A 13,462-nucleotide genomic window follows, 5' to 3' on the forward strand; every position below is an offset into this window, starting at 1 on the left:
AGGCACATAAGATTGAAAATATGAGTGTGTTATCAATCTAGATTTGTTACGACACCACTTGTATAAAATGTTGTCGTCATTAACATATTTGACTGTGGACCTAGTTGTCAAACGACACGTTCGTACACAGCCTGCAGAAATCCTGAGGATCAAAACGAATATGTTAAACACTAGAATACTGTTTCGAATAATATTACAAACAACTTAATTTTTTTTTCATAAAAAAAATATATTTTTTGCACTTCTCTATTAGTTTGCCTATTTGTCTAAAGATTGGTTTGGCCATGAAGCTCAAGAAGCATTACAGTCCCTCCCAAATTATAAACGAGCTAAGAACCAAAAGATGCTAAAGTATTAACATAACTCATAAGTCGAAAACAAAATAATAATGCAACCAAAAAACAACCAAAAGACGCTGTAAAAAAAAAGCAACAAAACTTCAAATGTTATAAAAAAAAAATTATTAATTGTATATACAGTTGTAGGAACGGTGTAATGTTCCAGAGTATCTGTCATTATAACAGCCAAATGTCAATATTCCTTATTGACTCCAAACCCAAGAATTATATACATAAACTGTTACTATAGTCTAATCCCTCAAATACAATTGAGTCTTTTCACGATGCCGTTTTGCAGGTATAAATTAAAACAAAAAAGTCCTTAGTTCGTCAAAACAATTATGTAAGTCAACGCTGCTGACGAATACAAATTGTCTAGTATCTTTACTTAGTTCGGCCATACTCCATGATAATTTTCAATTATTCAAAACCAGCAAAAATTTAAACTCACACTTGGTATTGTGAGATAAATTAAAATCACCAAGCAGAAAACTCTTTCTGTATCTGACAAGATGAATAAAAAACATTAGAGCTCGGTTTGAATGATGACAATGTACAGTATGTGGATGGTACAATGAATGAGTGCCCTCCTGATAAGGATTGAGAAACTGGAAACTGTGGATCGCTTCCGAATGACTGCATGACTGCTGGCAATTGCGTTCTTGTCGTTCCGAATGTAGATATAGGAGACTGAGTATTTTGATGTGAGTTGTAAGGTTTTGTATGCATAAAGGATCCTTTCATTGAGTATGGATGAAATCCAATTGGAGATGATGTCATTGGTACATATCCGTTATTACTACGTGTGTAGAATTGATTAGATGAGCCATCGACAGTTTTTGCAGAACTTTTTCTTGCTCTTCGCCTTGCATTTCGACGCCTGAAGTCTCCTTTTGCAAAATCCTCAATACTTGCTAAGTGAACAGACCAATAGTTGCCTTTACCGTTATCAGACCGGCCATTTTTCACGAAACATTCGTTGAGAGAAAGATTATGCCGTATGCTGTTCCTCCATGCTTTTTCTTTGTTATTGTAGAAGGGAAAGTTATCCATTATGTATTGATATATATCATTGAGTAATAGTTTTTTGCTCGGTTTACTCAGTATTGCCATTGAAATCATAGCGATGTACGAGTGCGAAGGTTTCTTGTCGGTGGTACATGAAGACAAGATATCCTTGATTGATCTGTCTAACGATAATTGAACCTACGAAAATAAACAGAAATGTTATAAAAAATAAACCAAACAAAAATTTAGAAATAAAAAGTGAGGGATCGATATTTAAAAATAATGATGATATTAATTAGTATCATTATCAATATTGACACTTTGCAACAAATAAAATGTAATTATTGTTTTGCATATAGTTGAAAACCTGTATATGATATATACATAAACTTCTTCGCCTTTTAATACTGCTAATTTTTTTATCAAAGAAATAAATATCTTTTCTTTTAAAAAAGCATAAAAAAAATCCTCTACCAATTTACCAACATACCTGTGCAATAGATTCATCACTGTCACTGTGGCTACTTTCACTTTCACTTGTGCAAAGAGACGGTGTCCAAACTTCATCACCTTCGCTTGAGAAAGAATCTCTTTTGACTCTATCTGTATCTCCCCTGTTCAAATAATAGATGCTTAATTGTGTATTATTCATGATTCCTAAAATAGTTAGAACAATCTTGTTGAGAGAAAATTACAGAATGACTTCTACTGTTTGCGTTACAGAATATATACCAGACAAACCTGTTATTTTTCACAGTTCTGAGTCACGTGATCTGATTCAAATGGCATTGTTACTAAATTAACGGGTCATATTGTTGAATAAAAATATGTTGACAGTACAAATTGTATTCATAGTTATAAAAAATATTTTGTTCGAAAATATAGATATTGATAATACCAAAATTAACGTCAAGTAGAGCACAAAACGAATCAAAAATAAAGGCAACAGTAGTATACCGCGATAAAGATAGAGAAAAAAACAAATCCGGGTTGCAAACTCAAACTGAGGTAAATGCATCATATATAAGAGAACTATGACACAACAGAACCACAGCATCTTAATCTTGAATGTTTTAGAAATGCCCTAGATTTATTGGTACAAAAAAGAACTCACTGAGGCTTAAGCTTTGAAACTTCAAAACTACCTTTCGTCTACATGAGACACATAAGTTAAAATCGAATCAAACCAGTTAAACCCCCAATTAATATCGAAGTTGAGGAGTATTATAAGCAAACTTTTCGAATAGTTTCGTCAAAATTGTGTGTGTGTTTGTAAGGTTTTTTTGGGGGTATACACAACTTTATGACACTGTGTATGTGTCATTGAGTATAACCTTCCACTCTGAATAAAATTTCAAATGATAGAGGTCTCGGTGGCCAAGTGGTCTAAGTGGTTACTTCTTTAATCACAATTCTGTCAACATTAAAGTTGCTGGTTCGAAACTCGCTCGTATGTGTTAACTCGACTCAAATCTTAATTGACTAGGATTGTCAGTTTCCAAACGAAGATCTGTAGTTTTCTCTTGGTTCAATGGCACCCTCCAGCAATAAAATATGGTCGCCAAGAAATAGCCCAAAAGTCGCTTTTAAAAATGGCGCTAAAACACCAACAATTAATCCATCTTAAGCTTTGTTTTTACATAACCTTTTTTTTTAAATATGTGCAGTGAATAGAAAGTTTTATTTTTTCAACTGCGCATTAAAAGAAAATTCATATGCATTTAGTGTGAAGCTATTAGAATTTTTGCAATTTTATCTATAATTGTAATAGAGTACAATAGACTCGATTAACTTATATGTGCCCTTGAATATTGCGCACATAAAACTTATACAGTAAAATGAATCATAATAGAAAGCAGTATTCATAGATAAAACAGTAAACGTTCAATGAATTAATAGGTATAAATATACGTTATACTTTTTCTTGAAAACCATCAAACAATACGGCATATTGTGTATCATTTAACACTGAAACAATGAACATAAAAGATGTGTTATGATTGCCTATGATACAAGTTTCAACCAAAGACCAACCGACGTAAAGGGAAAAATAATATAACTCTATGGCCTTCATGCTAATTTTTAAATTATTGTTCAATACTTCTCGTCAACATATTGTTGAAGGTGTACCAAAGTAATGTAGTACAAATCAACACCAATTTGTGGCTTTTAAATGTCACTTGTCTTTCTCAAAATGTCAGCAGGTGTCATATATATAGACTTTATTATTATTATGACTTACATTTTGTTATAAGGCACATAAGATAAAAAAATATGAGTGCGTTATCAATCTAGATTTGTTACGACACCACTTGTATAAAATGTTGTCGTCATTAACAGATTTGACTGTGGACCTAGTTGTCAAACGACACGTTCGTGCACAGCCTGCAGAAACCCCTGAGGATCAAAACGAAAATTTTAAACACTAGAATACTGTTTCGAATAATATTACAAACAACTTAATTTTTTTTTTATAAACAAAATATATTTTTTGCACTTCTCTATTAGTTTGCCTATTTGTGTAAAGATTGGTTTGGCCATGAAGCTCAAGAAGCATTACAGTCCCTCCCAAATTATAAACGAGCTAAGAACCAAAAGATGCTAAAGTATTAACATAACTCATAAGTCGAAAACAAAATACTAATGCAACCAAAAAACAACCAAAAGACGCTGTAAAAATACCAGCAACAAAACTTCAAACGTTTTAAATTCTTTTTTTATTAATTGTATATACAGTTGTAGGAACGGTGTAATGTTCCAGAGTATCTGTCATGATAACAGCCAAATGTCAATATTCCTTATTGACTCTAACCTCAAGAATTATATACATAAACTGTTACTATAGTATAATCCCTCAAATACAATTGAGTCTTTTCATGATGCCGTTTTGCAGGTATCATTTAAAACAAAATAGTCCTTAGTTCGTCAAAATAATTATGTAAGTCAACGCTGCTGACGTATACAAATTGTCTAGTATCTTTACTTCGTTCGGCCATACTGCATGATAATTTTCAATTATTCAAAACCAGCAAAATTTTAAACTCACACTTGGTATTGTGAGATAAATTAAAATCACCAAGCAGAAAACTCTTTCTGTATCTGACAAGATGAATAAAAAACATTAGAACTCGGTTTGAATGATGACAATGTACAGTATGTGGATGGTACAATGAATGAGTGCCCTCCTGATAAGGATTGAGAAACTGGAAACAGTGGATCGCTTCCGAATGACTGCATGACTGCTGGCAATTGCGTTCTTGTCGTTCCGAATGTAGATATAGGAGACTGAGTATTTTGATGTGAGTTGTAAGGTTTTGTATGCATAAAGGATCCTTTCATTGAGTATGGATGAAATCCAATTGGCGATGATGTCATTGGTACATATCCGTTATTACTTCGTGCGTAGAATTGATTAGATAAGCCATCGACTGTTTTTGCAGAACTTTTTCTTGCTCTTCGCCTTGCATTTCGACGCCTGAAGTCTCCTTTTGCAAAATCCTCAATACATGCTAAGTGAACAGACCAATAGTTGCCTTTCCCGTTATTAGACCGGCCATTTTTCACGAAACATTCGTTGAGAGAAAGATTATGCCGTATGCTGTTCCTCCATGCTTTTTCCTTGTTATTGTAGAGAGGAAAATTATCCATTATGTATTGATATATATCATTGAGTAATAGTTTCTTGCTCGGTTTACTCAGAATTGCCATTGAAATCATAGCGATGTACGACTGTGATGGCTTCTTGTTGGTGTTACTTGAAGACAAGATATCCTTGATTGATCTGTCTAACGATATCTGAACCTACGAAAATAAACAGAAATGTTATAGAAAATAAACCAAACAAAAAATTTAGAAATAAAAAGAGAGGGATCGATATTTAAAAATAATGATGATATTAATTAGTATCATTATGAATATTGACACTTTGTAACAAATAAAATGTAATTGTTGGTTTGCATATTATTGAAAACATGTATCTGATATATACATGAAATTCTTCGCCCTTATATATTCTTATTTTCTATCAAAGAAATAAATATCTTTTCTTTTTAAATAGCATTAAAAAAAAATAATATTCCTCTACCAATTTACCAACATACCTGTGCAATAGATTCATCACTGTCACTGTGGCTACTTTCACTTTCACTTGTACAAAGAGACGGTGTCCAAACTTCATCACCTTTGCTTGAGAAAGAATCTCGTTTGACTCTTTCTGTATTTCCCCTGTTCAAATAATAACTGCTTAAATGTGAATTATTCATGATTCCTAAATTTATTGGAACAATCTTGTTGAGAGAAGATTACAGAATGACTTATACTGTTTGCGTTACAGAATATATACCAGACAAACCTGTTATTTTTCACAGTTCTAAGTCACGTGATCTGATTCAAATGGCATTGTTTCTAGATTAACGGGTCATAATGTTGAATAAAAATATGTTGACAATACAAATTGTATTCATAGTTATAAAAAATATTTCGTTGGAAAATATAGATATTGATAATACCAACATTAACGTCATGTAGAGCACAAAACGAATCCAAAATAAAGGCAACAGTAGTATACCGCGATAAAGATAGAGAAAAAAACAAATCCGGGTTGCAAACTCAAACTGAGGGAAATGCATCATATATAAGAGAACTATAACACAACAGAACCACAACATCTTAATTTTGAATGTTTTAGAAATGCCCTAGATTTATTGGTACAAAAAAGAACTCACTGAGGCTTAAGCTTTGAAACTTCAAAACTACCTTTCGTCTACGTGAGACACATAAGTTAAAATCGAATCAAACCAGTTAAACCCCAAATTAATATCGAAAATGAGGAGTATTATAAGCAAACTTTTCGAATAGTTTTGTCAAAATTGTGTGTGTGTTTGTAAGTTTTTTTGGGGGGTATACACAACTTAATGACACTGTGTATGTGTCATTGAGTACATCTTCCACTCTGAATAAAATTTCAATTGATAGATAGAGGTCTCGGTGGCCAAGTTGTCTAAGTGGTTACTACGTTAATCACAATTCAGTCAACATTAAAGTTGCTGGTTCGAAACTCGCTCGTATGTGTTAACTCGACTCAAATCTTAATTGACTAGGATTGTCAGTTTCCAAACGAAGATCTGTAGTTTTCCCTTGTTCAATGGCACCCTCCAGCAATAAAATATGGTCGCCAAGAAATAGCCCAAAAGTGGCGCTTAAAAATAGCACTTAACCACCAACAATTATTCCATCTGAAGCTTTGTTTTTGCATAACCTTTTTTTTTTAAATCTGTGCAGTTAATAGAAAGTTTTATTATTTCAACTGCGCATTAAAAGAAAATTCATGTGCATTTTGTGTGAAGCTATTCGAATTTTTACAATTTTATCTATAATTGTAATAGAGTACAATAGACTCGATTAACTTATATGTGCCCTTGAATATTGCGCACATAAAACTTATAAGGTAAAATGAATCATATTCATAGATACAACAGTAAACGTTCAATGAATTAATAGGTATAAATATACGTTATACTTTTTCTTCAAAACCGTCAAACAATACGTCATATTGTGTATCATTTAACACTGAAACAATGAACATAAAAGATGTGTTATGATTGCCTATGATACAAGTCTCAACCAAAGACCAACGACGTAAAGGGAAAAATAATATAACTCTATGGCCTTCATGCTAATTTTTAAATTATTGTTCAATACTTCTCGTCAATATATTGTTGAAGGTGTACCAAAGTAATGAAGTACAAATCAACACCAATTTGTGGCTTTTAAATGTCACTTGTCTTTCTCAAAATGTCAGCAGGTGTCAATTATATATATATAAAGACTTTCTTATTATTTTGCCTTACATTTGCTATAAGGCACATAAGATTGAAAATATGAGTGTGTTATCAATCTAGATTTGTTACGACACCACTTGTATAAAATGTTGTCGTCATTAACATATTTGACTGTGGACCTAGTTGTCAAACGACACGTTCGTACACAGCCTGCAGAAATCCTGAGGATCAAAACGAATATGTTAAACACTAGAATACTGTTTCGAATAATATTACAAACAACTTAATTTTTTTTTCATAAAAAAAATATATTTTTTGCACTTCTCTATTAGTTTGCCTATTTGTCTAAAGATTGGTTTGGCCATGAAGCTCAAGAAGCATTACAGTCCCTCCCAAATTATAAACGAGCTAAGAACCAAAAGATGCTAAAGTATTAACATAACTCATAAGTCGAAAACAAAATAATAATGCAACCAAAAAACAACCAAAAGACGCTGTAAAAAAAAAGCAACAAAACTTCAAATGTTATAAAAAAAAAATTATTAATTGTATATACAGTTGTAGGAACGGTGTAATGTGCCAGAGTATCTGTCATTATAACAGCCAAATGTCAATATTCCTTATTGACTCCAAACCCAAGAATTATATACATAAACTGTTACTATAGTCTAATCCCTCAAATACAATTGAGTCTTTTCACGATGCCGTTTTGCAGGTATAAATTAAAACAAAATAGTCCTTAGTTCGTCAAAACAATTATGTAAGTCAACGCTGCTGACGAATACAAATTGTCTAGTATCTTTACTTAGTTCGGCCATACTCCATGATAATTTTCAATTATTCAAAACCAGCAAAAATTTAAACTCACACTTGGTATTGTGAGATAAATTAAAATCACCAAGCAGAAAACTCTTTCTGTATCTGACAAGATGAATAAAAAACATTAGAGCTCGGTTTGAATGATGACAATGTACAGTATGTGGATGGTACAATGAATGAGTGCCCTCCTGATAAGGATTGAGAAACTGGAAACTGTGGATCGCTTCCGAATGACTGCATGACTGCTGGCAATTGCGTTCTTGTCGTTCCGAATGTAGATATAGGAGACTGAGTATTTTGATGTGAGTTGTAAGGTTTTGTATGCATAAAGGATCCTTTCATTGAGTATGGATGAAATCCAATTGGAGATGATGTCATTGGTACATATCCGTTATTACTACGTGTGTAGAATTGATTAGATGAGCCATCGACAGTTTTTGCAGAACTTTTTCTTGCTCTTCGCCTTGCATTTCGACGCCTGAAGTCTCCTTTTGCAAAATCCTCAATACTTGCTAAGTGAACAGACCAATAGTTGCCTTTACCGTTATCAGACCGGCCATTTTTCACGAAACATTCGTTGAGAGAAAGATTATGCCGTATGCTGTTCCTCCATGCTTTTTCTTTGTTATTGTAGAAGGGAAAGTTATCCATTATGTATTGATATATATCATTGAGTAATAGTTTTTTGCTCGGTTTACTCAGTATTGCCATTGAAATCATAGCGATGTACGAGTGCGAAGGTTTCTTGTCGGTGGTACATGAAGACAAGATATCCTTGATTGATCTGTCTAACGATAATTGAACCTACGAAAATAAACAGAAATGTTATAGAAAATAAACCAAACAAAAATTTAGAAATAAAAAGTGAGGGATCGATATTTAAAAATAATGATGATATTAATTAGTATCATTACCAATATTGACACTTTGCAACAAATAAAATGTAATTATTGTTTTGCATATAGTTGAAAACCTGTATATGATATATACATAAACTTCTTCGCCTTTTAATACTGCTAATTTTTTTATCAAAGAAATAAATATCTTTTCTTTTAAAATAGCATAAAAAAAATCCTCTACCAATTTACCAACATACCTGTGCAATAGATTCATCACTGTCACTGTGGCTACTTTCACTTTCACTTGTGCAAAGAGACGGTGTCCAAACTTCATCACCTTCGCTTGAGAAAGAATCTCTTTTGACTCTATCTGTATCTCCCCTGTTCAAATAATAGATGCTTAATTGTGTATTATTCATGATTCCTAAAATAGTTAGAACAATCTTGTTGAGAGAAAATTACAGAATGACTTCTACTGTTTGCGTTACAGAATATATACCAGACAAACCTGTTATTTTTCACAGTTCTGAGTCACGTGATCTGATTCAAATGGCATTGTTACTAAATTAACGGGTCATATTGTTGAATAAAAATATGTTGACAGTACAAATTGTATTCATAGTTATAAAAAATATTTTGTTCGAAAATATAGATATTGATAATACCAAAATTAACGTCAAGTAGAGCACAAAACGAATCAAAAATAAAGGCAACAGTAGTATACCGCGATAAAGATAGAGAAAAAAACAAATCCGGGTTGCAAACTCAAACTGAGGTAAATGCATCATATATAAGAGAACTATGACACAACAGAACCACAGCATCTTAATCTTGAATGTTTTAGAAATGCCCTAGATTTATTGGTACAAAAAAGAACTCACTGAGGCTTAAGCTTTGAAACTTCAAAACTACCTTTCGTCTACATGAGACACATAAGTTAAAATCGAATCAAACCAGTTAAACCCCCAATTAATATCGAAGTTGAGGAGTATTATAAGCAAACTTTTCGAATAGTTTTGTCAAAATTGTGTGTGTGTTTGTAAGGTTTTTTTGGGGGTATACACAACTTTATGACACTGTGTATGTGTCATTGAGTATAACCTTCCACTCTGAATAAAATTTCAAATGATAGAGGTCTCGGTGGCCAAGTGGTCTAAGTGGTTACTTCTTTAATCACAATTCTGTCAACATTAAAGTTGCTGGTTCGAAACTCGCTCGTATGTGTTAACTCGACTCAAATCTTAATTGACTAGGATTGTCAGTTTCCAAACGAAGATCTGTAGTTTTCTCTTGGTTCAATGGCACCCTCCAGCAATAAAATATGGTCGCCAAGAAATAGCCCAAAAGTCGCTTTTAAAAATGGCGCTAAAACACCAACAATTAATCCATCTTAAGCTTTGTTTTTACATAACCTTTTTTTTTAAATATGTGCAGTGAATAGAAAGTTTTATTTTTTCAACTGCGCATTAAAAGAAAATTCATATGCATTTAGTGTGAAGCTATTAGAATTTTTGCAATTTTATCTATAATTGTAATAGAGTACAATAGACTCGATTAACTTATATGTGCCCTTGAATATTGCGCACATAAAACTTATACAGTAAAATGAATCATAATAGAAAGCAGTATTCATAGATAAAACAGTAAACGTTCAATGAATTAATAGGTATAAATATACGTTATACTTTTTCTTGAAAACCATCAAACAATACGGCATATTGTGTATCATTTAACACTGAAACAATGAACATAAAAGATGTGTTATGATTGCCTATGATACAAGTTTCAACCAAAGACCAACCGACGTAAAGGGAAAAATAATATAACTCTATGGCCTTCATGCTAATTTTTAAATTATTGTTCAATACTTCTCGTCAACATATTGTTGAAGGTGTACCAAAGTAATGTAGTACAAATCAACACCAATTTGTGGCTTTTAAATGTCACTTGTCTTTCTCAAAATGTCAGCAGGTGTCATATATATAGACTTTATTATTATTATGACTTACATTTTGTTATAAGGCACATAAGATTAAAAATATGAGTGCGTTATCAATCTAGATTTGTTACGACACCACTTGTATAAAATGTTGTCGTCATTAACAGATTTGACTGTGGACCTAGTTGTCAAACGACACCTTCGTGCACAGCCTGCAGAAACCCCTGAGGATCAAAACGAAAATTTTAAACACTAGAATACTGTTTCGAATAATATTACAAACAACTTAATTTTTTTTTTATAAACAAAATATATTTTTTGCACTTCTCTATTAGTTTGCCTATTTGTCTAAAGATTGGTTTGGCCATGAAGCTCAAGAAGCATTACAGTCCCTCCCAAATTATAAACGAGCTAAGAACCAAAAGATGCTAAAGTATTAACATAACTCATAAGTCGAAAACAAAATACTAATGCAACCAAAAAACAACCAAAAGACGCTGTAAAAAAACCAGCAACAAAACTTCAAACGTTTTAAATTCTTTTTTTATTAATTGTATATACAGTTGTAGGAACGGTGTAATGTTCCAGAGTATCTGTCATGATAACAGCCAAATGTCAATATTCCTTATTGACTCTAACCTCAAGAATTATATACATAAACTGTTACTATAGTATAATCCCTCAAATACAATTGAGTCTTTTCATGATGCCGTTTTGCAGGTATCATTTAAAACAAAATAGTCCTTAGTTCGTCAAAATAATTATGTAAGTCAACGCTGCTGACGTATACAAATTGTCTAGTATCTTTACTTCGTTCGGCCATACTGCATGATAATTTTCAATTATTCAAAACCAGCAAAATTTTAAACTCACACTTGGTATTGTGAGATAAATTAAAATCACCAAGCAGAAAACTCTTTCTGTATCTGACAAGATGAATAAAAAACATTAGAACTCGGTTTGAATGATGACAATGTACAGTATGTGGATGGTACAATGAATGAGTGCCCTCCTGATAAGGATTGAGAAACTGGAAACAGTGGATCGCTTCCGAATGACTGCATGACTGCTGGCAATTGCGTTCTTGTCGTTCCGAATGTAGATATAGGAGACTGAGTATTTTGATGTGAGTTGTAAGGTTTTGTATGCATAAAGGATCCTTTCATTGAGTATGGATGAAATCCAATTGGAGATGATGTCATTGGTACATATCCGTTATTACTACGTGTGTAGAATTGATTAGATGAGCCATCGACGGTTTTTACAGAACTTTTTCTTGCTCTTCGCCTTGCATTTCGACGCCTGAAGTCTCCTTTTGCAAAATCCTCAATACATGCTAAGTGAACAGACCAATAGTTGCCTTTGCCGTTATCAGACCGGCCATTTTTCACGAAACATTCGTTGAGAGAAAGATTATGCCGTATGCTGTTCCTCCATGCTTTTTCTTTGTTATTGTAGAAGGGAAAATTATCCATTATGTATTGATATATATCATTGAGTAATAGTTTCTTGCTCGGTTTATTCAGTATTGCCATTGAAATCATAGCGATGTACGAGTGCGAAGGTTTCTTTTCGGTGGTACTTGAAGACAAGATATCCTTGACTGATCTGTCTAACGATATCTGAACCTACGAAAATAAACAGAAATGTTATAGAAAATAAACCAAACAAACAATTTAGACATAAAAAGAGAGGGATCGATATTTAAAAATAATGATGATATTAATTAGTATCATTATCAATATTGACACTTTGCAACAAATAAAATGTAATTATTGGTGTGCATATAGTTGAAAACATGTATATGATATATACATAAACTTCTTCGCCCTTTATTTATGCTAATTTTTTATCAAAGAAATAAATATCTTTTCTTTTAAAATAGCATAAAAAAATCCTCTACCAATTTACCAACATACCTGTGCAATAGATTCATCACTGTCACTGTGGCTACTTTCACTTTCACTTGTGCAAAGAGACGGTGTCCAAACGTCATCACCTTCGCTTGAGAAAGAATCTCTTTTGACTCTATCTGTATCTCCCCTGTTCAAATAATAGATGCTTAAATGTGTATTATTCATGATTCCTAAAATTATTAGAACAATCTTGTTGAGAGAAAATTACAGAATGACTTCTACTGTTTGCGTTACAGAATATATACCAGACAAACCTGTTATTTTTCACAGTTCTGAGTCACGTGATCTGATTCAAATGGCATTGTTTCTAAATTAACGGGTCATATTGTTGAATAAAAATATGTTGACAATACAAATTGTATTCATAGTTATAAAAAATATATTGTTCGAGAATATAGATATTGATAATACCAAAATTAACGTCATGAAGAGCACAAAACGAATCAAAAATAAAGGCAACAGTGGTATACCGCGATAAAGATAGAGAAAAATAATAATCCGGGTTGCAAACTCAAACGGAGGGAAACGCATCATATATAAGAGAACTATGACACAACAGAACCACAACATCTTAATCTTGAATGTTTTAGAAATACCCTAGATTTATTGGTACAAAAAAGAACTCACTGCGGCTTAAGCTTTGAAACTTCAAATTAATATCGAAGTTGAGGAGTATTATAAGCAAACTTTTCGAATAGTTTTGTCAAAATTGTGTGTGTGTTTGTAAGGTTGGTTTTGTTTTTTGTTTTTTTTTTTTGGGGGGGGGGGGGGGTAAACACAACTTTATGACACTGTGTATGTGTCATTGAGTATAACCTTCCAC

The 13,462-nt window shown here is 32.5% G+C and overlaps 4 protein-coding genes across 4 annotated transcripts; all 4 read right to left on the minus strand.

Moving 5' to 3' along the window:
- Positions 1-815: 815 nt before the first annotated feature.
- Positions 816-1,998, minus strand: LOC134716507 (forkhead box protein I3-like). The gene is made up of 2 exons (XM_063579514.1): positions 1,837-1,998; positions 816-1,544 (listed from the first exon to the last, which is right to left on the minus strand). The coding sequence occupies exons 1-2, from the start codon at positions 1,996-1,998 to the stop codon at positions 816-818; spliced, it is 891 nt and encodes a 296-aa protein (XP_063435584.1).
- A 2,420-nt stretch (positions 1,999-4,418) lies between these two features.
- Positions 4,419-5,608, minus strand: LOC134716508 (forkhead box protein D2-like). The gene is made up of 2 exons (XM_063579515.1): positions 5,447-5,608; positions 4,419-5,147 (listed from the first exon to the last, which is right to left on the minus strand). Exons 1-2 carry the CDS (start codon positions 5,606-5,608, stop codon positions 4,419-4,421), a joined length of 891 nt encoding a protein of 296 aa, XP_063435585.1.
- A 2,412-nt stretch (positions 5,609-8,020) lies between these two features.
- On the minus strand, positions 8,021-9,203 carry LOC134716509 (forkhead box protein I3-like). Its single transcript, XM_063579516.1, has 2 exons — positions 9,042-9,203; positions 8,021-8,749 (listed from the first exon to the last, which is right to left on the minus strand). Exons 1-2 carry the CDS (start codon positions 9,201-9,203, stop codon positions 8,021-8,023), a joined length of 891 nt encoding a protein of 296 aa, XP_063435586.1.
- A 2,279-nt stretch (positions 9,204-11,482) lies between these two features.
- LOC134716510 (forkhead box protein fkh-2-like) lies at positions 11,483-12,804 on the minus strand. Its single transcript, XM_063579517.1, has 2 exons — positions 12,643-12,804; positions 11,483-12,351 (listed from the first exon to the last, which is right to left on the minus strand). The coding sequence occupies exons 1-2, from the start codon at positions 12,802-12,804 to the stop codon at positions 11,623-11,625; spliced, it is 891 nt and encodes a 296-aa protein (XP_063435587.1). The 3' UTR covers positions 11,483-11,622.
- Between the last annotated feature and the right edge of the window lie 658 nt (positions 12,805-13,462).

Source organism: Mytilus trossulus, chromosome 4, assembly GCF_036588685.1.
Source record: "Mytilus trossulus isolate FHL-02 chromosome 4, PNRI_Mtr1.1.1.hap1, whole genome shotgun sequence".
In the NCBI taxonomy this organism is placed as follows: Eukaryota; Metazoa; Mollusca; class Bivalvia; order Mytilida; family Mytilidae; genus Mytilus; species Mytilus trossulus.

Bases quoted from the DNA above. Each gene is read 5' to 3' on its own strand.
- LOC134716507 (XM_063579514.1), bottom strand. From the start codon at position 1,998: ATGAATAATACACAATTAAGCATCTATTATTTGAACAGGGGAGATACA. The intron at 1,545-1,836 runs GTATGTTGGTAA...TTATTTTCGTAG, and splicing joins GTGATGAATCTATTGCACAG to GTTCAATTATCGTTAGACAG.
- LOC134716508 (XM_063579515.1), bottom strand. From the start codon at position 5,608: ATGAATAATTCACATTTAAGCAGTTATTATTTGAACAGGGGAAATACA. The intron at 5,148-5,446 runs GTATGTTGGTAA...TTATTTTCGTAG, and splicing joins GTGATGAATCTATTGCACAG to GTTCAGATATCGTTAGACAG.
- LOC134716509 (XM_063579516.1), bottom strand. From the start codon at position 9,203: ATGAATAATACACAATTAAGCATCTATTATTTGAACAGGGGAGATACA. The intron at 8,750-9,041 runs GTATGTTGGTAA...TTATTTTCGTAG, and splicing joins GTGATGAATCTATTGCACAG to GTTCAATTATCGTTAGACAG.
- LOC134716510 (XM_063579517.1), bottom strand. From the start codon at position 12,804: ATGAATAATACACATTTAAGCATCTATTATTTGAACAGGGGAGATACA. The intron at 12,352-12,642 runs GTATGTTGGTAA...TTATTTTCGTAG, and splicing joins GTGATGAATCTATTGCACAG to GTTCAGATATCGTTAGACAG.